Source organism: Pezoporus occidentalis, unplaced genomic scaffold (assembly GCF_034315485.1).
Source record: "Pezoporus occidentalis ecotype Australia unplaced genomic scaffold, CSIRO_AGI_Poc_V1 ctg35, whole genome shotgun sequence".
In the NCBI taxonomy this organism is placed as follows: domain Eukaryota; kingdom Metazoa; phylum Chordata; class Aves; order Psittaciformes; family Psittacidae; genus Pezoporus; species Pezoporus occidentalis.
Window position 1 is genome coordinate 6,881,025 of NW_026915483.1, and position 26,528 is coordinate 6,907,552.

The 26,528-nt window shown below is 37.4% G+C and overlaps 1 protein-coding gene and 1 long non-coding RNA gene across 2 annotated transcripts in view; one reads left to right on the forward strand and one right to left on the reverse strand.

The window, feature by feature from the left end:
• The window catches only part of LOC134169623 (contactin-6-like), a 146,611-nt gene that overhangs the window by 49,165 nt on the left and 70,918 nt on the right, over nt 1-26,528 (forward strand). The window contains 2 exon segments of the mRNA XM_062630363.1: nt 4,644-4,770; nt 10,861-10,985. Coding sequence (XP_062486347.1) covers nt 4,644-4,770; nt 10,861-10,985 — 252 coding nt within the window.
• LOC134169625 (uncharacterized) overlaps nt 1-26,528 on the reverse strand; it is a 35,263-nt gene that overhangs the window by 1,028 nt on the left and 7,707 nt on the right. Inside the window, exons 2-3 of the long non-coding RNA XR_009966959.1 lie at nt 4,106-4,339; nt 2,210-2,297 (exon numbers count right to left, since the gene is read on the reverse strand). This is a non-coding gene — a long non-coding RNA (uncharacterized LOC134169625). The remainder of the gene's footprint in view (nt 1-2,209; nt 2,298-4,105; nt 4,340-26,528) is intronic.

The window sequence follows — 26,528 nt, forward strand, 5'->3', positions numbered from 1 at the left end:
ACGTTTCTCGGCCTTGAGCAATTAATACTCTTGAGTCTGTCTACTTGGAGCTGATTCATACAGGCAAACCCAAAGCTTTACGTGGTCTTTCTCTGCCAGCAAAGCATGACGTTTCTAGGACAATTTCACCAAACAGAATTTATCTGACGTTACTCAGCAGTTTTGATTAACAATAATTACAACTCCACTTTGTAAAAAAAAAAAAAAAAAAATCATAATAGAAAGGAAAAGCTGTGTTAGGAAAGGGATAAAAAGATAATCAGCTTGTTTGCAAAATTGGTCCACTTGAGTTATGTATACATATGCTACAGACTGGGTCTTGAACAGTCTAAATTGCTCTCAGGCTGTATTGCCTATCATTTCCAGTTGAACAGATACCTGGTAAGGAGCTAAACATGAAGCCAGCCAGAGTCAGGCAACAGAAAAGTACAGGGAGCAGGATTTGGCTGGAAATTAAGTTGATCAAGAGTAGGCTCCAGATTTGTGATTTATTCTCCCTGTCTGGATGAGACAGTGCATAAGCATTTAAATATTTATTGTGACTAACCAAAACCTCTGACTATATTTGAGATGAATATCACAGCCCAAAATAGCTAACTGATGCTCACAAAGCACCGTGATATCCTCTGCTGATACATAATTATGAAAAAAACAGGCTTCCTGCTCTTCCATTGGCACTGTGTTAATCTTTGTATTGGCTGAAGACAATATGAAATAACGAATAAACGAATGCTGATTCATTTTCATACTTTAGATCTGAATTCAGACAAGGATAATTATGGTCTTTATGGAGATCATTTAGTATCATAACGAAATACTTTTTAACTTCTTACAAAACATTTCATAACAAGAGTTTATGTTTGCTTTCTAGCACCACACTGAGGGTTTCCACACAAGTTTTATGAACAAAATTATAAATTTAATAAAATATTTGTATTCCAATAGATTTAAAAAATTTTACTTACTTGAATCTTAACAAAAGTAAACAGTCCTATAAAGATTCATTTGTCATATGTATCTCTGGAGAAATCATGGTGACTGGTATTGAATCTAGAGAAAGGGGGGGAAATATATGGCCATTTGCTATACAAAACGCAAAAGGATGCATCAGGAAATTGGAAATGACCAGTCTGACCTTCTCTACAAATAATACCTTCTCTATAAATATGAGATGGACTCATAGTATACTGTTGGCTCTGAAAGTGCACATCATTTCTCACAAGTTTCATGTTATTCTCTGCTACAGATCAGGCAGCAAGAAAAGGATATTAAAGAGAAAGCCAAATGATTGCACAAAGCCACCTGTACTAAAATTCACGGCTAATATTTATTTGATAGGGACTGTGATGTGTCTGCTGTTAAGGAGCTGTTAGGGTACACGTAAACGATTGTGTTCCTGTTTGACACAATAAGGGTCTGCTGTATTAAGGACATTGAAAAGGGATGCAAGAAGTAAGATGTTCAAAAGTCTGCAAATGACAAATGAGTCTAAATTACATTTAGAACTCATTATGGGAATTTAATTCCAGATTTACCAAAATATTTTCATTTTTCTCAGCTAAAGCAGGGATTTTTATATACATCAGGCAGCTTTCCATTGTTAATTTCAGTCCCACCCAGCTACACTGATTTAAAAAATGATCCCTAGGGCATTTGGGTGCTTTAGAAAACCTTTTCACTGGTGGCTCTGGGAAGGTAGCAAGAATGACTAACAGGATAAGTAAATTAAACCAGAAGGGGAAAAAAATTCTACCAAAGACAAGTCAAAGGATCAATTGTAGAAACAGCAAAATAAGAAGTCTTAAAAATTGTCAAGGGATTAAAAATAGAAGAGTAACAGGAAAAGGAATAAAGATTATTTAACTATAGCCAGCCACCCTCTCTGAGGGCCCCACATGGTTTGCTCAGCAAATTGCCTTCTTCCCTACTCTCCACAACAAGATGATAGACTACTGTGAGAAATAGAAATAGAACTGGTTTAACTTTACAGTCATTTGATTCCGAAAGCATGAAATAAAAGAAAAATAATACAGGGTTTTAAGTCCATTTTGGGAGAGGTGTAAATTTTCTGATAGAAAGGACTGCAAGATACGAGTTATTTTTACTAGAGCATCTTGCTCTATGGCTAGAGTCCCTTGGAAGAACCACAATATAAAGACCAGAAAAATATGAATTGAAGCTCTAGACAAATGTAAGGACCAAAACACACACTTATCTTTAGGTACTTGAGTAATCCGACCAAAATCAAACAGCAAGGCCATATCATGTTTTGAATGTAGTTGAGCAACACATATAGTCTGTAGAGTTTAACAGAATGAAAGAGTTGTGGAAAGTGATACTTTTTATGTGATTTACTGCATTTTATAGTCTGTTGTGTCACTTATAACACCACATATAACATTCAGCCAAGTTTAATATTTTGTCTTCAGACCACTAGCTCATCTCAGCTGTTTTAGTGGCCTGACTTGATATCCTAAATTGAGAGGATGTATTTTTGCTTCCTAGTGTGCCAATGCTATCTCCTTTATAACGAGATATTCTTAAAATGAGATGTGTCTACCCAAACAGCTATTGTAGTATAAAACAAATCAATCTTTTTTGAGTGCTACTTTGAATTTTATTCCAGTTCTCTTGAAGGCTATTTCTCACAGGTACTGCTCATGAAAACACACTCACAGCTGGGCTGATGTTCTGAGTTTTCAAAGGATATACAGTGCAAATTGGGCTAAAAACACACAGGAATGGACACCTTGATTCAGATATGTGAAAAACATTATCATTATCAGATGCCATCCTTAAAAAGCTTCTGGTCAAAAACTGAAATATAAAGCATTTTCCTTTGTTCATCACTCTCTAGTTTTGCCGAATGTTCTTTGCTTTATCTCCACTGAAGCAAGAAAGACTATATTCACCAGTAAAAAGCAATTTTTCTCCTAGAAAGATGGGGTTGTCAACTTTTCTGGTTTAGTGGAAACTATTTCAGACATAAAATAAATAAAAAATAATTAAACAAAATAAATAAAAAGATATAATTAAATATTACATTATTATTACTTCAGAACAAAATTATTCATACAATTGCAGGATTAGGGCTCTTAGAATAACAGCAAGTGCCACAAAATAATGCAAGCTGACAACAGCGCTGATCTGGCTTTCTTAAAGTGTAGAGGACATCATAGACTGGAGTGGTGGAAAAGTACAAAGGGAGATGAATATGCATACAGCTGGTAGCAGATACAGATCTGATTTTTGACATGCAGTCTGCAGTTGCTTATAGCCCTGCAGGTGTTTGGGTTGACAGGGTGCCAGTAGCTAGTGCTGACCTGGCTGGGGTAAAGCTTGGGGAACTGCCTGGGGGTTCACACTGAGTTAATGCATCAGGACAGCTTATCATCTTTGGGGATGCAGGAGACTCTGCTGGTGTCAGTAGAGCAAGACCTATTTGTAGCAGCTGAGAAAATTTTCTAGAGTTACAGAGCTATAGAGCACTTGGAGAACTACATTTGGGAACCTGGGGACAGAAGTGATAACACAAAGTGGTGAAGCAGTGGCCTTTGGGAATTAGATGGTACCTTCCCTCTCTCATTACCAACAAGCAGACAAAATAGGTGGATAAAATCACTGCCAACATTTATGTTGCTTCCAGAATACAATTGTAGAGCAATTAGTTTTTTGGGTTAATATTTCTTCTTCCCAGCTATGCAACTTTACTGCAAACTCTGAATTTCTTGGACTGATGTAAGATATCCAAGAAGTGGAGAAAAGCTTTATTCAGGGATCTGGGATCATTTATTTGCCCTGTCACTAGATTCAGTTATAGCTGTAAAAAAAGTCAGTTAATCTCCATAAAAGTTTTTCTTGCAGGAACCTCTGAGATTTTGAGGAAGCAAATGTGTATCACCCCAGTCCACATGTCTCTTGTTCCTCTGTGTTTACATGCTACAATTAGACTCTGTGGGTCAATGGGAGGATACTTCTGAATATTATATGTAATCAACCTTTGTTTGATGTTACTTTTGTTTTAAAAGTGACCAAACAAGAGAAAACAACCAACCAAACAAGAAAACCCCCAAAACCCAAACCAAACCCTGAAACCATAATGTACCTTGCAATCCAGAAGCCATTTGCTGGTCTGCTGGGGTCCTCCTCTCCATCTCCCATGGTATGCACTGCCATGGACTGTAGCAAAAACTGTGTTGCTGGAGCTTGGCTGCAGTCAATGAGCTCCCTGTCTTCTGAAGGGTGATATGAGGCAGACACATCCACCAGGCGAGCAGGGAGGTAGGAGTGCCAAACACAGAAAGCCACAACTTTATCCTTTCCTGCTTCGAGTCGCCATCTAGAGCACAGATATGAGGTAGATGGGGGAGATTTAATAGACTGCCTTATAGCTTCCATAGGAAATATGCAAAGAAGCTAGTCTTCACTGGCACATGCAAAATAAATCAACACCACCTAGGATATGCAATTTTATTATCAATCAGGCTTGAAATATTTCCTCCTTAATAGCCAAAAGTCTGGACGTGCATTCTCTGCTGAATATAACAGCAGACCTTAACTTTTGACCAAAAGCAAAGGATACTTTTATGTGTAAGGACATGTTAAAGTTGTCTAACCTGAAATTATTGTTTTTTTTTTCACAGAGGAAGAAACCCTTCATGGTCTTATTTTTATCCAAGAGCCATATGACACCACTTACTCTGTGGCCTCAGCAAATACAGAAATCCTACTGAACTGTACAGCTAAAGGATACCCACTCCCATACTACAGGTGAAGTCAAATTTGGAAGAGCAGTGTTTCACTGTAAATCTGTGTTTTAATCAGTAGAACACCATCATGCGTACCTCAACATGTGTTGAGCACTTACAGCTAGAGTAAAAATAGGCATAGTAAATTTGAGGAATGAAAGAAAAATATTTTTGCTAGTCTACTGTTAAGAGAGTTAACACAGGAGAAGGAAGTACATCATTGAAAATTGTCCTCAGATTATTTTAAAACATACAAAATTACTTCTGATTCCACAAAACAGCTGTGAAAAACTGTAAAAAATGAAATGCTGTGCATCTGTATTTGATAAAACTTTCCATACATTAATAAATGCTTGGAAAGCAAAGGAAAGAGCAACATCCTTGCCCATTTCTATTTCTAACATTTCAGATATATATTTATAGTGTTTATTTAGAGAAACAGCAAGGCAAAACTCTGATATCTAGCTTAAAATACTCTTTGGATGCACTTGAAACCTTGGTACATAGGACTGTGTGTTTATTCAATCACTGTTGACTCATTCAAAACAGGTTGCTGCATCAAGGATGTGGAAACCTAAGTCTAATAAGAGGAAAAGATGGAAATCTGGGAAAAAATGACAGTGTGCTTTCTTCAGAAAAGAATGGGGAAAATAATTACCTAGGAAAATAATAATAGTAATAATAATAATAACAGCAACAGCAATAATAGAATCATTGATGCAAGTAATGAAAGTGGTCTTACCAAATACTTAGTACTTATTCAATAGCTTTTAATTTCTCACACAGCAGCTTCCTCTGTAAAGTACCACTACTAGTTAGCAACTTGGCTTTTACACTTCCTGTATTAAATTGTTTCCAACTATTGTGCTAGTAAGGAATGCTTTATCTCCCTTTCACAGTGTAACTTTTCTTCCTAGGAATAGAAATCTTCACCCATTTGTTATCTTATTTGTTCATCCTGTTTTCAACATGAACATCTACTGTTTCATGTCATGAATTTCAAGTCTTTTCCAGTTCACTTATCCACCTACTCCATATGCACATATACAGGCAGCATCCTCAGAGACCTGTCAAAATTATTAGCTCTTGTATTGCACCCATGGACTCCTCACATGCACGGATAATAGAGACAACAAGGTTTCATCAGGCAGTAGACCTTTGAAGTCTCCTCCCATCATATAGCTGATATTCATACTTTCTTTTTTACTTTTTGCCTACCTATCCATTAATTAGATTCATTATTTCCTTTGCACTATAAGGACATTGTGCAAAGCTTCAATTACTCTGGTAATCTGAGATCAGCAGCTGGGGATAGATCCTGAACCATTTAAGTCAATTAGAAGTTATCACTGCTATTACAACCTGGGAGCTTTTCACCATGACTTGAAAAGCAAAAGGAATCTTCAGCGCTTTGATTTCACTAGAGCTAATGCCAGTTTTGTCAGATAAGGATTGAACCCATACATTTAAAGTTCCAACTATTTTATATAGGTGAAGAACAATATGACATATGAATCATATGCTTTGTTGAGTGATGGAAAAGAACAGCAAAGACTACTGCAAGGTTTCTCTTCCCTCCAGAAATACAGAACCACTACAACAGGAATAAAATTATACACAAGCTAATTTGTTATTTAGCATTTCTTACATAAATAAGCTGATTAATACATTTCTTTAAAGAAAAAAACGCTTAGGATTTTCTGAAAATTTTATTCTATACTGTATTAGTCTTAGAGACTCAAATAGTAGTAGCTTTTTGCAACTTCATTTCAAAATCCTGGGTGTACAACAATCACAATGCAAGATCTGTATAGAACTGAAGTAGACATAAGGACTAAGTAATAAGAAACGAGGGACAGTGATTTCCTGTTGGACACTGTTGGAAGTGGAGCACATAGATCAGTTAATAATAGAAACAAAAATATGGACTTGTATCTATAAAATCAGCGCATGTGTTGGGAAAATTATCTAAATGTCCTGCTGAACACCATTTTATCTATTATGTCTTTTCCTACAAAGTCAAAATTTTTTATAGTATCAGGTACGTTATTTCACCAGTTTCTCTGTGTGGTGATGGTGGTAAATAAACATAACATTTCAAATTAGATTTGCAATTTTTTCTATGTAAGCTTTTCTGTCATACTTGATTGAGGGATTACCATCAACTAACTAAAGTAATGAATTTTAGTTGTCTTTCTGCTTACAGCCTATCCACAAACATATCGCAGTTCCATAGTTTTCTTTCATTAAGTCACTAAGTACAGCTAACCTTCCACCACACTGGAAAACAAACAAAAGAATTCACCTAGAGCCAAGCAAATCTTTTCTACACTATTTTGACATTTCCTGTTTGGTCTCAGGTGCTTAGTTCCAACTTTTCCTGAACTTATGTTTAGTATCCAAAATAATCACACAACCCAGCATTTTCAGACATGTTTGAAATTGAGGAGTTTTTTCCCCCCTCAATCTTTACAGAAGCAGTCAATTGAACAAATAAATATACTATAACAGTATTTTAATATTTCAGCATAACTTAGAATTATGCAGTAAAATAAGATAAATAAATTCAGGTTCATTCCATGTCAAACTACCTCAGAAAATAACTGCAACAGACAAATAAAAGTGAGAGGTACAGGACCACAAAGTCTGAAATGATTATAAACCTATTTTGTCATTTGCAATCATTGCATAAAATCATAGAATGATTTCCAGTAACCCCCAAAATATATTTATCTTGTTTACATCCTTTCCTTACCAAAATATCAGAGATCATAGGTGACCAAGCAGCAGTTTTATCTCCCTGAAAATAAGTTGCTCTGAAGCTTGTTTTCAGCCTGCGTTAAGTGTTGGATTCCAAGTCAAATGCCTCATGCCTATATTTTTTCTTTAAAGGGGTGGCTCCAGGCTGAGGATTCTGCCTTCTCAGCTCTTCTGGATGTACTTGAACATGGGGCAGGGTATAAGGAGAGGTGTCAAGATCATGTTGTCATGATCCTACATTGCCCAGAAGTTCTATTCAGAGAGGAAAAGGAAGTCTGAACACCAGAGAAACCTGTGGGTTTGTATCTTAACTACCAACTTGTATATAATGAAGCATAGTGACATTTCTCAAACAGACCCTAAGAATACCCTGTATTCTGAAAAAATCTCTAATATTTCAGTATTTTTATAAGTTTGATGTGCTTCTGTGTTCTAACATCTTTAGTTAAATATTTTTTCAGTGTGAAAATATGATAAAAATTCATTATATTATATTTTTTCGACAATTCCCTATAGACAGATTGCATAATTAGTGGTTGCATTATAAATTTACGTTAGTCACATATTCATGTCCATTAATAAATTCTACTTGTCCCTGTTTTTATTTGCTTGGAAGTGGAGACTATTTGAATAGTAAATCACAAGTATTGATTAAGTAGTATAAATAAGGGGAAATAAGCATATATTACACATTTATTTATGTCAGTGATGTGACTGCAGTGTACTTTAGAAGGAAGTTCCCAGTAAGTGCATCATAAAAGATTTAACATAACCAAATGGATTGGAAAGATGCTGGTATTTTGGTATATTCCAATGATAGTAGAAACTGATAACAACTTAAGAAAAGAGAACAAGAGAGCGTAGGCTACCTCTTGCTTGAGAACTTCAAATCATGGTGGGAAGCAGGGGAGGTCCCACATATATATGTTCTGAAAGTCTTTAACTTAATGAAGTTACTGAGAACATCTTATAACTGGTGTTTTACAAAATGTTAGATTCTGAAGGTAATAGTATATGAAAATTTGGTTAATGAATTCATAAACCACAGTTTTCTTTTAAGTTTGGACATCTCTGTATTACATTCCTAAGGAACTAATGAATTCAGAACCAGAATATAGCATGTTTTAAAAAGTTCACATTCTGAAACAATTGGGTCCAGGCAGCATTTCCTGTAATGGAGGAAAAGCATTTGCCAATCTCTGCATGAAGTTCACAAAAAAAAAAAAAAAAAAAAACAGGCCTAAGTTAAGTTTTTTTAACAAAGATTTCTGTGTATTAGTGTACTGCAGAACACAAAGCGGTTAAATCGTTGTCTACCACATGAATTTGTTAATTCGCCTCCTTCAGTGATGTAAACATATTAATTAGGAAAAAGCCCACACCAGGAGATGAACCTCTGATCTATATGCAAAGTTTAATAATCACTGTACCACGGTGATTAGAATGATTATGGGGATACTGTGAAGAATTCATTTGCAGCAACTAAGCCAACATCTTTGCATTTGTTTTGAAAAACAATTATAGACCTTAATTGGGAACCATGTAATGATGACAGCAGTTATTTCAGTGATTGATTCAGAAATTAAAGAGAACTGGCAAACTAAATACCAGAATATCCTATATTAGAAAACTGAAAGGTTTAGACAGCATGTACCCTCTGCAAATCACAAAATAAGGCAAAATCCTAATACAGATAACTGCTTCATAGAACAAGCTCATGGATGAGCACCAGCTAAGATTTTGCTCATGTTTGAAAAGGAAGAAAGCCAAAAAACCCTAGAACAGCAGCATAAACCTAGATCAACTAAAGCGAAAACAAAAAAAAGAAGAGAGCAAAGGTAGATAAAGGTCAAAAATCAGCTGCAATTACCGATGTTCCAGTGTTGCATCTAAATTTTTTAATGCATTAATAAAGAAGGCTGTGATAGGCAGAGCCAGATAAATTTAACAGTGCCAGAATTTGTTCACAAGATTAAATTGATTTTATATTTTAATCAGTCATTACTTCTCTTTAAAAACAACAAATGAAAAGTCAGTATCTTTGTTTCTTCTGTACATACTAGTCAAGATTTGCTTTGGAACACAAATGTATTTCACAGCACAGATTAAAACCTTTCTCCAGAAGAACAACTGCCTGTGCAGTCTGATCTTGTAGAGAAAGGTCTGTGGGCAACCAAAGTAAGGAATTGTGCTGTGCATCCAGGTCACATCTTCCAGGAATAAAGTTATGATGGAAGTTTGCTTCAATTTGTTAGCTGTGGAAACTACCATCACTATCAGTAAGTTCATCTCTGCAAATAACAAATAGATTTTTTTTTTATGCTGTGATTTCAGGTAATTAACAAGGAGACTATTGCCCTTGTTTCAAGGACTGCCCTAAAGCATTCTGCAAACTCAAAGTGAGCCATTAGCAGTTCCTGTGTGGTCTTTGCATCCTACAGAGGGGTACACCATGCCTACATAAGCCAACAGAAGTGATACAGGCAGAAGAATTGGTTGTGGTATAAAATTAGGAAAAGAAAATATGTGGTTATATAGTTTTAGGACGCCGGCAACCTTAAGTGTGGTATTAACAAACAAAAAACTTGCAGACATCAGTGAGGTACTTTATTGTTCCATCAGACTTTCTAGGGAAAATGAAAATTCAGTGACTAACAGTAAAGCCACAAAATTTCCCTTCTTAAAGCATAATTTTTTTTCTTTGAAATATAAGCTTAATTTTGACATTTGTAAATAGATTTGTAATGTTGCAGACAATTCATTTCCTACTTACTGTACTAACAGGAACAAATCACGTTTTAAACTCGTAGCACTCATTAAATTATGAGTTTCAAGTCTGCTGCACAAAAACTTCTCTTGTCTGTCCTCTGAAGTGTAATCCTTCATGATCTATAACTCCAAATCATTTTTGTAACCAAATTTATGGCATCATTGCAAGCACCATAAAGTACATTCAGGTACCATTTATATTATAAAAAATAAGGTAGCTGTAGTTGAGGCATATACAATGTTTTCAAACAGATGGACAACTTAGTTTGTATGAATAAGATATAATTACTTTTTGTAGACATTTGTGTGAGCACTGGTGATTAGCATAAAGGCAGTAAAGATTTTTCAAAGAACAGAACTATTGGTATTATTAAGATTGATATAAGAAGCAGTCTTGTGTAAAAAATGATGTAATTTTGTGATATTTAACTACATTTTTATCATTACAGTTATGCTACAGCACACTATATAAGATAAATATGAATAGGCTCTGTAAATTGTAAGCGTAATTTGATTTTTTTTCCCCTCAAAGGTGGAAGCAAAATGGCACAGATATTGATCTTACCATGAGTTATCACTACAGGTTGGTTGGAGGCAGCTTAGCAATCAATAACCCACATAAAAACCAGGATATTGGAACATACCAGTGTTTGGCCACAAATTCGTTTGGAACAATTCTGAGCAGGACGGCAAAGCTTCAATCTGCATGTAAGTTGGGAAGATCATATTTATTAGAACATTATTTTCCAATTAATTCTGCACATGAAGTGCAATTTATTGGGTAATTAAAGTATCATCGGTGATTCTTTTCAAAAGATTTAGCTTGCTTCAGCAGTGCTTATTATTAAAAAGCCTTTCCTGGTAAATATTAATAACAAAACCAGACATATGATGGCTGCTAGCTCTCAGGAACAAGAATAATTTTCAGAAAATTAAAGGTCAAGAAAGATAAGTACAATTATAACTTAATAAAGGTGTTTCCTGGTGTTTTTAAGACAGTGCTTTCTTTGCTGCATTGCAAGTAGTTACAATAGGAGCAGAAGAAATGTTGCCAAAAACCAGGCTTTCTATTTTCTATAGCATCTGAGTCCTAAAAGCATTGTAGTCCCAATTGCCACACTGATATTTTGTAACATTAACAGAGTAACAACACTTTTTTCCTTGTACAGTGTGCAAAATGGTGACCTGTACTTTAAATGTTGCACATTTCAGCTCATTGACATATAGCATGCATGCTGTCTTAAGCTACTTAAAATTTAGAATCATAAAAGATTGAGGATTGGAAAGGACCTTAAGATCATCTAGTTCCAACCCCCCTGCCATGGGTAGGGACACCTCACACTAAATCATGTCACCCAAGGACTCATTGAACCTGGTCTTGAACACTGCCAGGGATGGAGCATTCACAACCTCCCTGGGCAACCTGTTCCAGTGCCTCACCACCCTAACAGGAAAGAATTTCCTTCTTATATCCAACCTAAACTTCCCCTGTTTAAGTTTTAACCCATTACCCCTCGTCCTGTCACTACAGCCCCTAATGAAGAGTCCCTCCCAGCATCCCTATAGGCCCCCTTCAGATACTGGAAGGCTGCTAGGAGGTCTCCATGCAGCCTTCTCTTCTCCGGGCTGAACAGCCCCAACTTCCTCAGCCTGTCTTCATACGGGAGGTGCTCCAGTCCCCTGATCATCCTTGTGGCCTCCTCTGGACTTGTTCCAACAGTTCCATGTCCTTTTTATGTTGAGGACATCAGAACTGCACACAATGCTCCAAGTGAGGTCTCACAAGAGCAGAGTAGAGGGGCAGGATCACCTCCTTGGACCTGCTGGTCACGCTCCTTTTAATGCAGCCCAGGATACGGTTGGCTTTCTGGGCTGCAAGCACACACTGAAGCCAGCTCATGTTCATTTTCTCATCAACCAACACCCCCAAGTCCTTCTCCACAGGGCTGCTCTGAATCTCTTCTCTGCCCAGCTTGTAGCTGTGCCTGGGATTGCTCCGACCCAGGTGTAGGACCTTGCACTTATCATGGTTAAACTTTATGAGGTTGGCATCAGCCCACCTCACAGGTGTGTCAAGGTCCCTCTGGATGGCATTCCTTCCCTCCAGCATTATCAACCGAACCACACAGCTTGGTGTCATCGGCAAACCTGCTGAGGGTGCACTCAATCCCACTGTCCATGTCAGCAACAAAGATGTTGAACAAGATCAGTCCTAACACAGATCCCTGAGGGTCATTGCTGGTCTCCAGCTGGACATTGAGCCATTGACCACAACTCTGCGTGCGGCCATCTAGCCAGTTCTTTATCCACCGGGTGGTCCACCTATCAAATTGATGTCTCTCCAATTTAGAGACAAGGATCTTGTGTGGGAAAATTCATTTTAATCTTGCTCTCCATTTAATTTCACAATCTTTTTCACAGTGTTACATGTGGTGACTGTATTCTGCTAATGCCCCAGGGTAGGGGAACAGCAGCAACAGCCAAAAAACCCTAAATATTGCCTCCAATCCTTTCCTTTCAGGGGAAAGGTCTGAGCTGTCTGTTGCTGGGAGAAAGCAATTGTTTTCAAACCTCATTAATAAAACATGTGTCTAAAGCCAGCCTTGTGTCGCTATTTCAGACACCAGCAAATGTATTACTTATTAATCTTGTTCCATTTCTCATAGCACATCTCATGTCACAGGGGTTATACAAAGGAGATATTAGAGGTCAGAGCAGTTCACAGACTCTCTTTTAGTAAAGCTGATCAAATGGTATATCTCTAGTATCTCATTTAATAATGTTTTACCTCAAATTTCTCTAAAAGCTTGCTTCCCAAGAGGTGATCAAATGGAAAGAAAAGTTTTGATTCATTATTTTCCCACTTTTTCTGAAACATCTTTACAAGCCAATCTTCCTGCATAGAGAATTATTTCAAGATCTGGAGATTAAATTGCTTATTTTTTAGAAACTAGAAACTTTAGAAAGAAGACAGAATAGATGGCCACAAGAAAAGGTCTACAGAATCTACAGTCCCCAAGGTACCAGGGTAGACCAGAAATGGTGCCGGAAAAAGACCCAAAGAAAAGTAATACCCTCAAAGGCACAAAAGAGATATTAAAAATTAAAAGGGGGAGGAGAGAGAGGAGGTGGGGAAAACCAGGAATATCTTTGGGAGAAAGAAGGCTCTGGTGATTGTTCAGCATATCGCATTACTCAGTGGTTTTATATTTTTGTGGAAAATGTTATCCTCAATTCAGATTTCTGGAAGCACTTCGGTTTGCCATCACTGCTCTCTCCCAGCCGACAGGGAATCACACTGGCTTGGTGCACCACCTCTTGGGGTATATAAACAGCTCTTCTGGACAGTGCTTCTTTGCACAATCATTAATGTCACTTCCTTCCTACGGCTTTCTATGTTTGCTTTTATCTATCATTATTTCATAACCATGAGTAAAACCAAAGCTAGCTCCTGAAAACTAGTTTAAGTATTTGCAAGGCAAAGGGTTTGGAGAAAGCTGAAATTTAAAGAAAGGAAAGAAAGCAAAAGCCTTACTAATAAGGAAGGCAGAGAAGAGTCCTTTCTGAATGGACAATTTTCCTTATGAGGTTGAGTTTACTAAGAAGCTCAACACGGGTTTGCACCTTCCTGCAGAGAGCAAGGTAGGTCTGCAGAGACCTTTTGCAACTCCCCTTCTTCTGGTGCAGCACAGCCAGAGGTCTGCTGTCAGACATGCAAACCTGAAATAAATTACATGTTATTTCTGGCCTGCCTCAGGCAGTGCACATCTCAATACAATGCAGTTGATGTCACTTAGCCGCTAGAGGACCTGTTTGCCAGAAAATAGACTTTGTCAATGGCATTAAGTATTTTCAGTTAACACTGTGCTGGTGAAACATTCCCTCTGATGAGGACTTAGTTCACTGATAGCTTGAAGTCTAATGCCAATATACAATAATCAAAACAGGCTAAGTATCAAACAATTTCTTTACTTATGTTTCATACCCCCACCAAGACATATCCCAGAGTTACTATGGGGAACTTGTCACATGAAGTTGGGTACTGTTTGTCCACAGCAGCAGTCAAACCCATAGCTCCCATCCTGTCTTAATCCTCCAGTTCTTAAGAGCAACCACATCCCATATTCAAGAAGCAGACTATTTTTTCTTTAGCAATGACAGGCATTTGCATCCTTTCCCACATAAAAAAGAAGACAGACAAATCGAAGGTTGTCATTTACATTGGCAAACACAAGCATACAGGAAAATGTTTCAATTTCACAGCATCACTGTGAAACTGAGTTTTATCTTGCCTTACAATAGAAAAAAAACCAAAACAAACCAACAAAAACACACTATATGGAAAATGTTATAATGACCTTATGAGATGAGTGGAACAAATTACCTTGAAACAATTATTTCACAGTTAACATTTTCTTTCTTATTCTGTTGCCACCTAATTTACTTCTTTGTTTCAACCAATACTTCAGGCTATATCTTAAAATCCAGGTAAGCATGTTGATATTATAGCACTTTTATTCAATGCCTAACAAAAATGGGACTGTTCCCTGAACTGAGCTGCCTTGCATATTTATTGCAATCACCATGATAAATAATTGAACCAAGACTATTATTCAAGTAATGGGGTTTATGTGTATTTGTCTTTTACTACAAGGTACCTAACTGAGTATGAGTTTGAATTAATGACAACTCTAGAAACCTACTGTACATGTGAACTTAATATGTGAAAAATACTTTTTCCTCTGTTCAAGATAGTGAGCTCCCTTAAGTAGCAAAATAAATGTGGTATGAGATTAGAAATATGTCTTCAGATTCAGGTGGCATTTCATGCTTATCCTCTATTAAAAACAGAGCTGTCAAATGAAAGCTGCAGGAGGAACATTGTACAGAAGGAAGTGGCATAGATTATTAAAGCTACAAGCTGAAAATGAGAGACAGCATCAGTGAGAGAGCAGAGCAAGAGCACATTAAATGCATTAGCAGCCTGCATAGGATGGCAGCCCTGTATTACTCGTACTTCCTGGCAAAGGTTTGTTTTGTCATAAATAAAGTTGAAAGCTCCTTATAAATCCTGTATGTCTGTTGCTGCCCAGCAAGCAGTACATGTTGAAAAACTAATGTGTTTTCCAAGAGCTGGAGCTGTTGATCTGGATCTTCAGTCTGCTTAAAAAAGTGCTGCTGTCACAGCCCAGCTTAGGTAGCCAAAGCCCATCACAGGCACAAGGGTCCTTACACAGATCTGAGCTTTGCTCCCAAGATACAACCTGCCATCCACATGATGCTTTCCCCATCAAGTTCAGTATTAACATCCAGCAGAAAGTCACCTGTAATGCTTCAGCTGCACATAAAGGGAAGGTCAAAGACAACTGCATGAGGAACTCATCTTTGTGAAGTATGCAAGAGTCAGCTTGAAGAGTTGGGGACATGGAAGGTTTTCCTTCAGGTTTTACAGTTTTCAAACCAAAATGAAGATGCTCATGCACAAGCTTCCCAGATGTCACAGGTTTTGCTCCTCCTGCATGCACATTGGAGCAGACACTTGTGAAGCAGCTGCCCTGAGCCCTGCCATCAACAGTCACCTCCCAAAGCATGACAAGGTCTGACCAGGCACAGACACAGCAGCTATCACTTTTGAGCCAAAGATACTAAGATCACAGTCACATTCAAAACTCATGAGAGAAAGAAGCATCCAGGTTTAAAGAGTATTTTCAATCAGTAAAACTGGAGTTCCGCCTGTTCTGTGGTGCCAAGATGCATTTATATGCATATTAATGAGGTGCTCTGCACAAATCGGTTTTCATTAACAAAGAGCATCTAAATTGAATTTCATGCCTTAAAAAAGGACAAACAAAAAACCTGTTATAGAGAACTGCTTACATGTGGCTTCAACCAGAACTCAATCCCAAGGCACACAGGGGATTTGTTTTAATTATTTCATCAGTTTTAAGTAAAAGTAACTGTGTGAAAATGCCGAGTCTTGAGGGAAATCCCCACAACTAGCAACAGTAAAACAGTCTGTCCATGCATGTTACTAATTCTTTTAGTGCTCATACATGTCTATAACAGAGGCATTAACAGATACATAGAAGAAACAAGAAGTGCAATTAAACTAGAAAAAAAGTACTCCACCACGAAAAAGAATCATGTGGAAACCTAATTCATAACTATGCAGGGCATAAACCCAGAAAATTCAGTATTAATTGAAAACATCTAGTTGCCTATGGATCTTAAATTAGATTCTCAAATTGTTCTACCATGGCTGATGATAGACAGTCTTGATTGTGGTTCTCTCACACCTCAGGCCCCCATTAATTATCATGAATTCTGAGTAACAATGACAATTTAAGTTCATGAATAAGCTTAGTCATTTTGTCGTGAACCACACAGGAGGGCACACAGTGGAGGCGTTAGACCACGTATTTAAAAGTTCCCCCCTAGTGCTACAGACCAAGAAAGGATTTTTCCTTGGCATTTTTGGGCTGCAACCATATTCTCACATTTTTCAAAGGGGTGTTCAGGGGCCATCCCTTTGCTTGGTGCTTTTCTCAATAGCATTTTCCTAGACACGCACATCCTGCCTCCTCTCAGCCAGTGACAACATGCAGCAGTGCGAATGACAGCAATAGTGCTGGAGCACTTGGAACAAAATCTGCAGCTTCCAAGCCTTCTCACATGCTTTCTGTCAGATAGACAGAAGACACAGTTTTGCTGAAGTAGATTAAAGAGACAATAATCCCTCCTGGACAGAGTTTTCCTATTCCAAAACATAAAATAATAGTTCATCATTAGCATTTAACTATTTCAGGGGAAATAACAAAAGCAATCAAGTCCTTTTAGTCTTCACTAGATCATGACAGTCTGGGCATTAGCAAAGCCCTGTTAGAGTGACTGTCCATGAGATGCTCAGCCAGCATGAAAGCCTACTATTCATCTGATTACTTCATCATGTTATTTACCTTTGACTACACACAAATTACAGAAACATCACAAAGCAATACAGCATGCCTCAAAATGTCATAACCCTTTTCACTCATAGTATATGCTTTGAAACAGAAAATGGAAAAATCAATACACTTAGATCAGATAGTCTGAATTTGCAAAGTCTGAGCATGCATGAATTTTAGTCTAAGTGGCACATAGGCTGTTAGATTGGTTGTATTGTGGTACTGTGTGCCCAGAAATCCCTCTGTAGCAATTGTATTTGATTAAAAGGTGTGCTAGATGTTGTAACTACCACCTTGAGTAAAGCTCGCTGGGTCTTTAAACTGATTGTTAATTCTTCACTGCACATGAGGGCTGGCATACTGATCAGGCTGTCTAGCAGCTTATATTGCAAGAGTGAACACTGCAACTTTTGTCTTCAAAAAGGGGTGTATGATTCTCAACTTACAGCTCAGCAGCACTCAGAGATGGCCAAATGATAACTGAAGGGCAAGCAGGAGGAAGAGCTCAGCTTTCCAGTGGCAGAAGCAGGTCAAGGTTACATCCCAGAAAGTTTCACTTCATTTACTAAGTTTCCTTATCCTCTATAGGGACAACTCAGGTAAAGTCATAGGCTTGCCTCTAGTCACATCATTTTATAACCTACAAATGCTAAGCAATGCATTAAATCTACCTCTGTGTTTTGAACGGGCTTCCTTATATATAATGCAAAATCACATCTCAACTTGTAGATATGTGGAGAATCAGATAAAACCAGGGTCCTTTCCAGGCTCTGCACAGCCTTCCTGATGATCCGGGCAATGCCTCACTACCTGCATCTTCCCCTGGGCAGGTGAGAAAAAAATGCAGCCTCCAGCAGTAATACTCCCTGCAGATCAATCTTGCTTGAAGGAGGGAAATAATACTGTCATCGCTTCTTACATCACTAAATAGGCTTACAGCTCAAAATTCCCCTTTGGTCTTTTAACTACAGTTAAAGAACCCAATATAACTACAGCAGCAGGACCGACCTTTCCCTGTGTATATGTTGAATAGGATGAGTTACTGTAGATTTACCAAGAATTCAGTCTATTACTTGGAAATAAAGCCCATATTTTGTCAAAATTCTGCTTAGAGTAAAAAGAAACAATTTTTATTTATCAGTTTTAATACTATGGACACTCTGTGCCTATGCTCCAGCACTCTTCGAAGCAGTTCCCCGTGGGAGGAGTCTGCATCAAGATCTTTGCTTAATGGATGTTCTCCATGGAGGAACCTCAGTCGTATTTTCTTCCTCCCTCCCCTCACTGTTTCCCCACAAAATTAGGAAAAACCTGTTGATAACCAATACACATTGCTGTAAGGGGTCTGTACACTGCTCTAGCCATTCTGAATCAGGGCACTGTCTCCTTCAAGGCTACTTTAAGCACAATATTTTCAAGGAACCAGCTATAAGCAATGCAACTTAATCAAAGAACAAAAGTGCTGTAAGACCTCACTGCATTCAGCTCATCTTTCTGTATCTCTGTTAAGCTTTCCAGTATTTATTTCTTTGCAGAAGTCTGTGCATATGCAGGCTATTACAGGCTTAAGGGAAAGCAGGAACCATCAACCACCATTCAACAGTGACAGGACAAGGCAGGTTGATAATAGCACTGCTATTTAGAACTCAGATACTACAAGAACAGGATTATGCAAATATCCAGGCATTCCTGAAGACAAAAAGAACAGTCTAGAATCTTAAAACCAGAAGTAATGGATATGTCTACATAATGAAGGGTTTTCACTTTCTCCTTAATCCCCTAAAGGTTTGAGCCCATCCTGTTCTCAGAGCCCACTAATATATATCAACACTAAATGCAGTCATGACCTCTTGTTAAACGCACAAACTGGAGGTTATTAGGTAGTAACATTCACCTTTTTAATGCTGTAGTAGACCAAACAGCATCAGAAACCCAAACCCCATCTTTCTGTCTCAGATTATTTTAGACACCCTTCAGACTACTTAACCACCATGTTCAAGGCTATGTTGTATCAGAATACTTTGTTAAAGCTGTTTTATTCCATTAGGCTAGTTGCTTAAAGTGTTATTATGAAAGGAGGCTCTTCTTCTTATACACAAACTCTTTATCTGACCATATCACTGACTATAATGCTCCTTACAACCTCTGTAATGTATGTGTTTCACAGATAAAGTAGTAATAGAGAATATGCAAGTATTCAAAGATTATCTTTTAGTTATATATTGCTATTCTGAAGTTCCTGCAAGTGTTTATCCTAAATCAACCCATTGCAAGTTGTATTGGAAAAGCAATATATGTGATTGAGATATGGTCTGTAACAAGAATCTACAGGTCCCAAAGCCACTGGATTCTGATAAAATTTAACATTTTTTGAAGGATAAAACTAGTCTATATTTGCAGTCCAGGTGATTTTCTTTATCTGCTCTTCTTTCATTGCAGACAATATGACAGATTCCAACAAATTATTGAATATCCATAGCATCTACATAAGCTTCTCCATTCTTTGGTGTAACAAAAAAAAGTAACAGGTAGAGGCTTGCAAGTCAAAAAAAAAAAACAACAAAAAACCAAAACCCAAAAACCTGAATTACATTATTTGGAATAAATGACTGCCTTTTAAAAATAGAAATAATGAAATTTATTAGTTATTTCTGCAGTGAAGGTTGATCCTGTCTAACACAAAGATTTAAGGTACAAGTTAAACTTCTATTTTCTGTAGTTTATGTTGAAGGAGGAACAGTGTCATTGGTACGTTCCACAGTGTAAAGGAATGAGGCCACAGGCACAGCTTTTCTCAATAGTCAAACCACATCTGGTACAGAGAATGCCGTGAGCTGTAAACGTTCATTTCTAAATGTTACTGAAAGAAAAAAAGTAAACATATACTACACACAAAATCCCACTTACAAAACGCACATTCAAAAATACTTTACATCACTCATAAATCTTGAAATTCCCATTGGAAGGAAGTATTTGCTGGCTTTGCAGCTGGAATGAGCAAGATAAAGCAGTGGTGTCTAGGGATAATCCAAGGTAATTCTGCAAGTACCAGACCAAGATCTTGAAACAGTAGGAATTTTGGAAAGGCTGAAATATGCATGGATATACTTGTTACGTTTTCAGCTGTGCATGAAAGCCTGCTCTTCCTTGCCATTTTTTAATTGTACATATTTGATCATAGATTACCCTATTGGTAATTATAAAAAGGAATGAATAATCTGAAGTGGGACTGCAGGGTGTTTAACAGGAGGAAGCCAGCAGGACCCTGGACACAGAGGACAAGCATTGCCAACAATGTGGCAAAGGTTGAATGCAAAAGAGCAAGTTCATGAACTATCTCCTCATATTCTGCAAAAACAGGTTACTGCAGGAGCAGGGGAAAATAGAAATGAAAGAAGTCACCTTTGGATAAAAGTTAACATCCCTGCCAAGAGGTATTTTGACACAAGGGGCCAGGGTCATCTCCAGTGTAAGTCAGTCAAATCAGTGTAGTTCTGACAGGGATAAATCTAGCCCATGAGATTTACACTTGGGAGAGAAATCTGTTTTTAAGAGCACTCCAATCTGGAGAAAACACATGCAGACGGCTAAGTGACTCTGATGACAGGTGACAAATGAACTCTGCTGTGACAAGTGAGAAAACTGTTCAGGAATATAAAATATTAAATATATATTTCTTGCATCCCACTTCCTTTGAGAAGGTCAGATCCTCAGACATGCCTTCGGCCTGCAGATGGGGTTTAGCATAAGAGCCCTAAGGCTGCACCAACACTTACTGCTCGGTGCAAGTCCTGTGTCTGGTTCAGAAGAGAGCTTTAATATTTGATGCTGCTAACTGTAAAACAGAAGGAAAAAAACTCACCAGCTGTAGACAAGCAGTAGATCTTCACAGCATATGTTTCTTTGCACTGGATTTCTTAGTGCACGAGCAAAAATCAGGTCAGCTAAGGATTCTCACCCTCCCCTATGTTTAATTTAATTGTGACCTTCCATTTTTTCCTCTGGAGAAGCTTGATATTACTTTGGAAAGGGCATTTTCACTCTTTAATTGAAAAAGAATCAGGCTGTGGCAGAAATTATTGTTCCCCACTTTGAAAATTAGTGCCTGGATTGGCTATTCATACCATTTAAACTAAATTGAAGACCTGGGGTCTGTGTACATCCTAATGTGTAAATTACAAATCCTCTCCCTTAGAAGCTCCAAAGCAATTTAACTACATAAAGGAGCACTGATCAAGGTCCTTGGTTGATTATGCAGCTTTGAACAAAGGACAAGACCCAGCAATTATGCTTTTACCTCTGTTCAGCAGACTGCTCCATCAGGGCAGAGAGCAGCATCAGGGCTCTCTTGATGGCCTTCTTCAAGGGGGAAAGAGCAAAACATTGTTTTCTAACCAAGGTGGGATGCAGTGTTCACTTCAGGTGGAGAACTAGAACAAAAGTCTGAATTATAGTTGATTTTTAACCTGCCATAGTGAAAAGAGACATTCAGGTGTTGCCAAGGCTTGTCCTGGCTGAAGCAGCTTCAACTCCTACAGACCCTGTGATGTTGCAACACCAAGAAAGCAGTGGCTCACATGTACTTCATATGGGGAAGGAGTAGAAGAACTCAGTAGGTGTTTAGTGGAAAATGCAAGTATTTAAAAACCAGGAAATGGAAAATGCTAAGCAGCTTTCAGACACCTTAATTAGAGATAACACTGCTCTTAATCTCAGAATTGAATGTATAGTAAATCAATTAGAACATTCAAAAAATTGAGATTAGGTGGTAACAGGAAAAGATTAATGTATTGACACTATTACCAAGACAAAGGAACTGTCAGAGGATTTGTTTAGCAAGTTTACTACAGTTTTGAAAGCTCACTGGAAAGTAGACTTTTTTTAGAGTTGCAGGAAATGAGATTAGCCATTCCTTTGGGAGATATTTGAAGAAAAAGATATTTCCATTTCACATATTGGTGACCTAGTTGCAAGAGGTTGGTACTCATCTCGTACAATGTGATTGCGTATAGTAATAATGAGAAAAAGCAAGAGACATAGCTAGATGCACGTCTGGAGTGGTCCAAACAGATGATCGCAACCATCTGATAACAGGCATAGTCTGTTTCTAAAAGTGTTTTAGCCGAACAAAAGTCTGGGTCTTGATATGAAAAGAAAAAACAAATCCAAGATCTGGCCAAGTATGGGACCTTTCAGAATTTGGGATAATTTAAATCATCCAGTAAGTTCTAGTTTTTCTATTCACAGCTATAACAAACTTGGTTCTTCTGCATCAGGCATTGAATTCAGACCCACACTTACCCGTGGGCCCCTAATCCACCACAATCACAGGAAAGTGAAGGTAACTAATTTTCAACTGATAACACAGCTGTTAGAAATGCTTATAGCAAATCAAACAATGAGCTACTTTTAAGAACTGCTGAGGGTGTAATTTTTAGCCCATTTCCTGTGTGAGAATTTCTATTGTGATACATCACATCCAGTAGCACTGATCATATTGTGATATATCATAGCCAACAACAAAAAACCAGAACAGATGTGATATATCACAATGAGACACAGCCACATGGAAATGTGAAAAATTACATTGATTTGTCCTCAGGAGCATAACTAATTTGTAAAGTGCTCTTACTACTAATGCCTTAACATTCATTGCACATTTCAATAACAAGTAATTACAACTATGATATTTGGGATTATGTAATGATAAAACATTTAAAAATCAGAAGTTCAAGAAAGCATGAAATTACATTAATTCATATGAACTGTTCATAATTATGCAAGATGATAAATTGGACTCTTTAATTGTCTGTAACTAACAATTCCACATATTAAAACACCCCGGTTCCCTTGTTTGCTATTTGATAACACAGAGCCATCTTATGCTTGTTCTTAAAATGGACTGGTTTGGAAGTGCTACACCTATCCTTGAGCAGTTAAAGGAATTTCAAGCATATGGTTCAGAGGTTGAAGTGAATGAGTTACTACTTGTGATTAGGTTTTTGTTCCTATCAGACATATTTAAGCAGTTAATCAACCCAGGAAAACTGACCTTGTCTTCACATAGTATTGTGCAAGTTAAACGTACCACTCTAACAACTCATAAAGCAGCTTTATATTAAAATACCAACCCCGATGTGTGGGTAATAGTGGTGATGGGAAATTAGAAGAGATATATTCACGATGCAGAAAGCAATTATGTCAGTGCTGAGCCTTAAAACACTAAAGAAATTCTGTGTGACTGAACCTAATAATTAGCTGATTAACACAAGCACTTTAGCAGGAAATAGTTGTGTATATCAGTTATAATTAATTTCTATCTTTATCACTTCACATATCTATGGCACCTCTGTACTCAGTAAAGCTACACTGACAGTCATCCTCATCTGAAACCACTATACTTCTCAACTTCTGTTTTTATGGTAATCAGATATCTACATGGAAGTCTTGCAGGCCATGTTCTTCCCTGTTGTAAATCAGCATAACTTCCTTTACTCCAGTAGGGGTACTATTGACTTACACCAGCAACAAAAAGCTCTGGTCCATTCTTTCTCCCTGTTCCTCTTTGTACGTGGTAATGAGCCATAATCTTCCTTCACCTCAAGTATTCCCACTTATATTATAGAAAGCCCTATAGTTCTGATTCAGTTTCCACAATATGCCATATGTTTTGCTTGTTCTGAGCACACACCTTTCTTGCTTAGGTCTGCAAATGTTCCCAGCTGAAAATGATGACTTCTTGCCACACACAGCTGAGTCCATACATTTCCACTCTTCACTGTGAAGAATCACTTGTTCATCTGAATATTTTGCTTAGCCTACATGACCTCATTATCACATCCAACTGATTAATTGTGCTATAGCAATAGCAATCTGCCAACATGCACAGTGCTGGAAGAAAGTTGCTTTTTCTTAGAACTCACAGCTGAGAAAGCAATGCAGTCTGAAGGAACTCGCTGCTCAAAAAGTGAGATAAATACAAAGAATGGAAGGAATTATGTAGGAACTAGGTGATAATTTATTTATAGGTCTCTGCAGAAACACTGAAGTTAACAAATTTACCATCTGTTAAATAGTCATACTATTCCTAAGTGCATATTAGCATTCCAAATGTGTGTCAAACACCTGATTTTAGCAATCTTATCTAATACTCTTTTTGACAAGCAACATCATGCTTTATTAGATTATGTCACGTTATATTATAAAGCTATGCTAGGTAACTGGGGGAACAGAGTGGCTGTGCTCTGTCAGTGTAAATGCCTGCTCAGGACAAAGAGAAGTGGTTTCAAGAAGTGGCCAAACTTGCAGAAGAAGAGCAAAGAAGTATGTCTAAATTTATATTAATCTTCACAGTTATTACGCATTTAAGATTTTAAGATTGCAATTAGTCACTGAAAATACACACCACCCCATAGATGCGAAAATGGCTGCAAAAATATTTTGGGTAAAAGAAACATTATTTCTGATGGTCCACTTCTTCTTTATTACCCTGGACTACATAAGAAACATTTAACTCATTATTATTGTCATCTGAATGAGGTGTCATAATATTTCACAGGAGACGTTGCCAGCCTGAGAAAGGGTCCAGTAAAGATGACAACAGAATTAAGACTGACTCCTTTAATGAGTTATTTTTATTTATTTTGCTTTGTTTTGCCTTTGAGGTTTTTATAATTCCTTATTACAGAAACACACTGAAAAAAAATATTTTTTTAATAATTATCTATCAAAATCAACTTCCAGTAGAAAAAAAGCATTCCTGTTTAGGCCTACTAACTTTTTGGAGGTGGCAGTTTCTGAAAGATGCAGTGTGATGAAGATAAGAGTCAAACATTGGAACAAATTCTCAAAAGAAAATTTCTACCTAGACATTTTTAAAACTGGATTAAATAATTATCTGCTTGGAAGGACATTGCATGCTGTTACCCATCATAGGCCATAAAAAAAAAAAGGAAAAAAGGATTAAATAACCATTTATGTGCCTCCATGTCTGCTTTATACTTGCAATTCACTAGTAAGCATAACGGGATGAAAATCTCTCCAGCAACAGAAAAGAGGAGCTGGTTTGTATAACCAAACTATAAACTTGCTAAGAAGCTCAGACCTCTGCGTACAGAATGATACTCAAAGGTGAAAGTGTAGATTAGAAATGCAAAGTCAAGTTTTCCCCCACATATACAATATAATATTGCTAATTATAACAGTGAATCCCGCAAGAAATCTAGTACTACTGCTTTTTTGTTAAGTCAGGGATACTTGTCATGGTTTTAATGCAGAAACAGACAGGTGATAGTTTCCAAGATGAGAGTAAAAAAAATACCATGATGTCCTGTCATTAGACTAAGGATTACTATTAGCAATTTATTAGTTACAAAATCTTTTCAAAAATCTATTAAAATTTCAGAGTATTACATAGTTAATTCACAATTGTCATGAAAATCTTTTGCTTCCATTGCACTGGATGGTTAGGGTGGTGAGGCACTGGGACAGGTTGCCCAAAGAAGTAGTAAATGCCCCATCCCTGGCTGTGTTCGAGGCCATGTTGGATGGGGCCTTGGGCAACATGGTTGAGTGTGAGGTGTCCCTGACAATTGCAGGGGGGCTGGAACTAGATGATCTTAAGGTCTTTTCCAACCCAAACCATTCTATGATTCCATAATTGTTTCTACTTCCTTTTTTCTCTCCCATTTTTTAGGTGTTTCGTAGCAAGTGAAATTTTGCTCTCAGGAAAAAAAAAAAAAAAGAAAAAGAAAAGACAGACCTGATTTACCACAGGCAGAAAGCATTGGAAACCACTAGCTAGACTAAGTGTATTTTGTATATTCCTCAAGAGTATGAGGTTTTAAAACTCCATTTTTACGTAGAAACTGCACAGCCTGCTTTGTATTAGCAGCTATATAAAGCAACAGCAAAGGGAAATGTAACCGTTTCTGTTTCTAGTGCCTGAATCCAAAAAGTTATCATTTTTTGCACCTTTCCAGTCTTCTATTTAACATAAACATTAACATTTGAGGGTCTTTATTTTTCCAAAGCTAGCCTCTTCTCCCAGAGGGCAAAGCCTCATGCCAGCCAACCCAAGCAAATCCCCATCTAATGTATTAACAATTATCCCTCTATCACTTTCCCACACAAATATTTTCTGCTGATATTTTCCTTCTCAGAAAACACTTAACCCACAGAGAACAAAAGACAGATAATAAATTTTCTCAGATTGAATTTTCAATACAATTAAATAATCCACTCATTAAAAGATTGGACCAGTAACTGTCTTCTAAATATGAACCCAAGCTCCAGTTAGTCATATTGC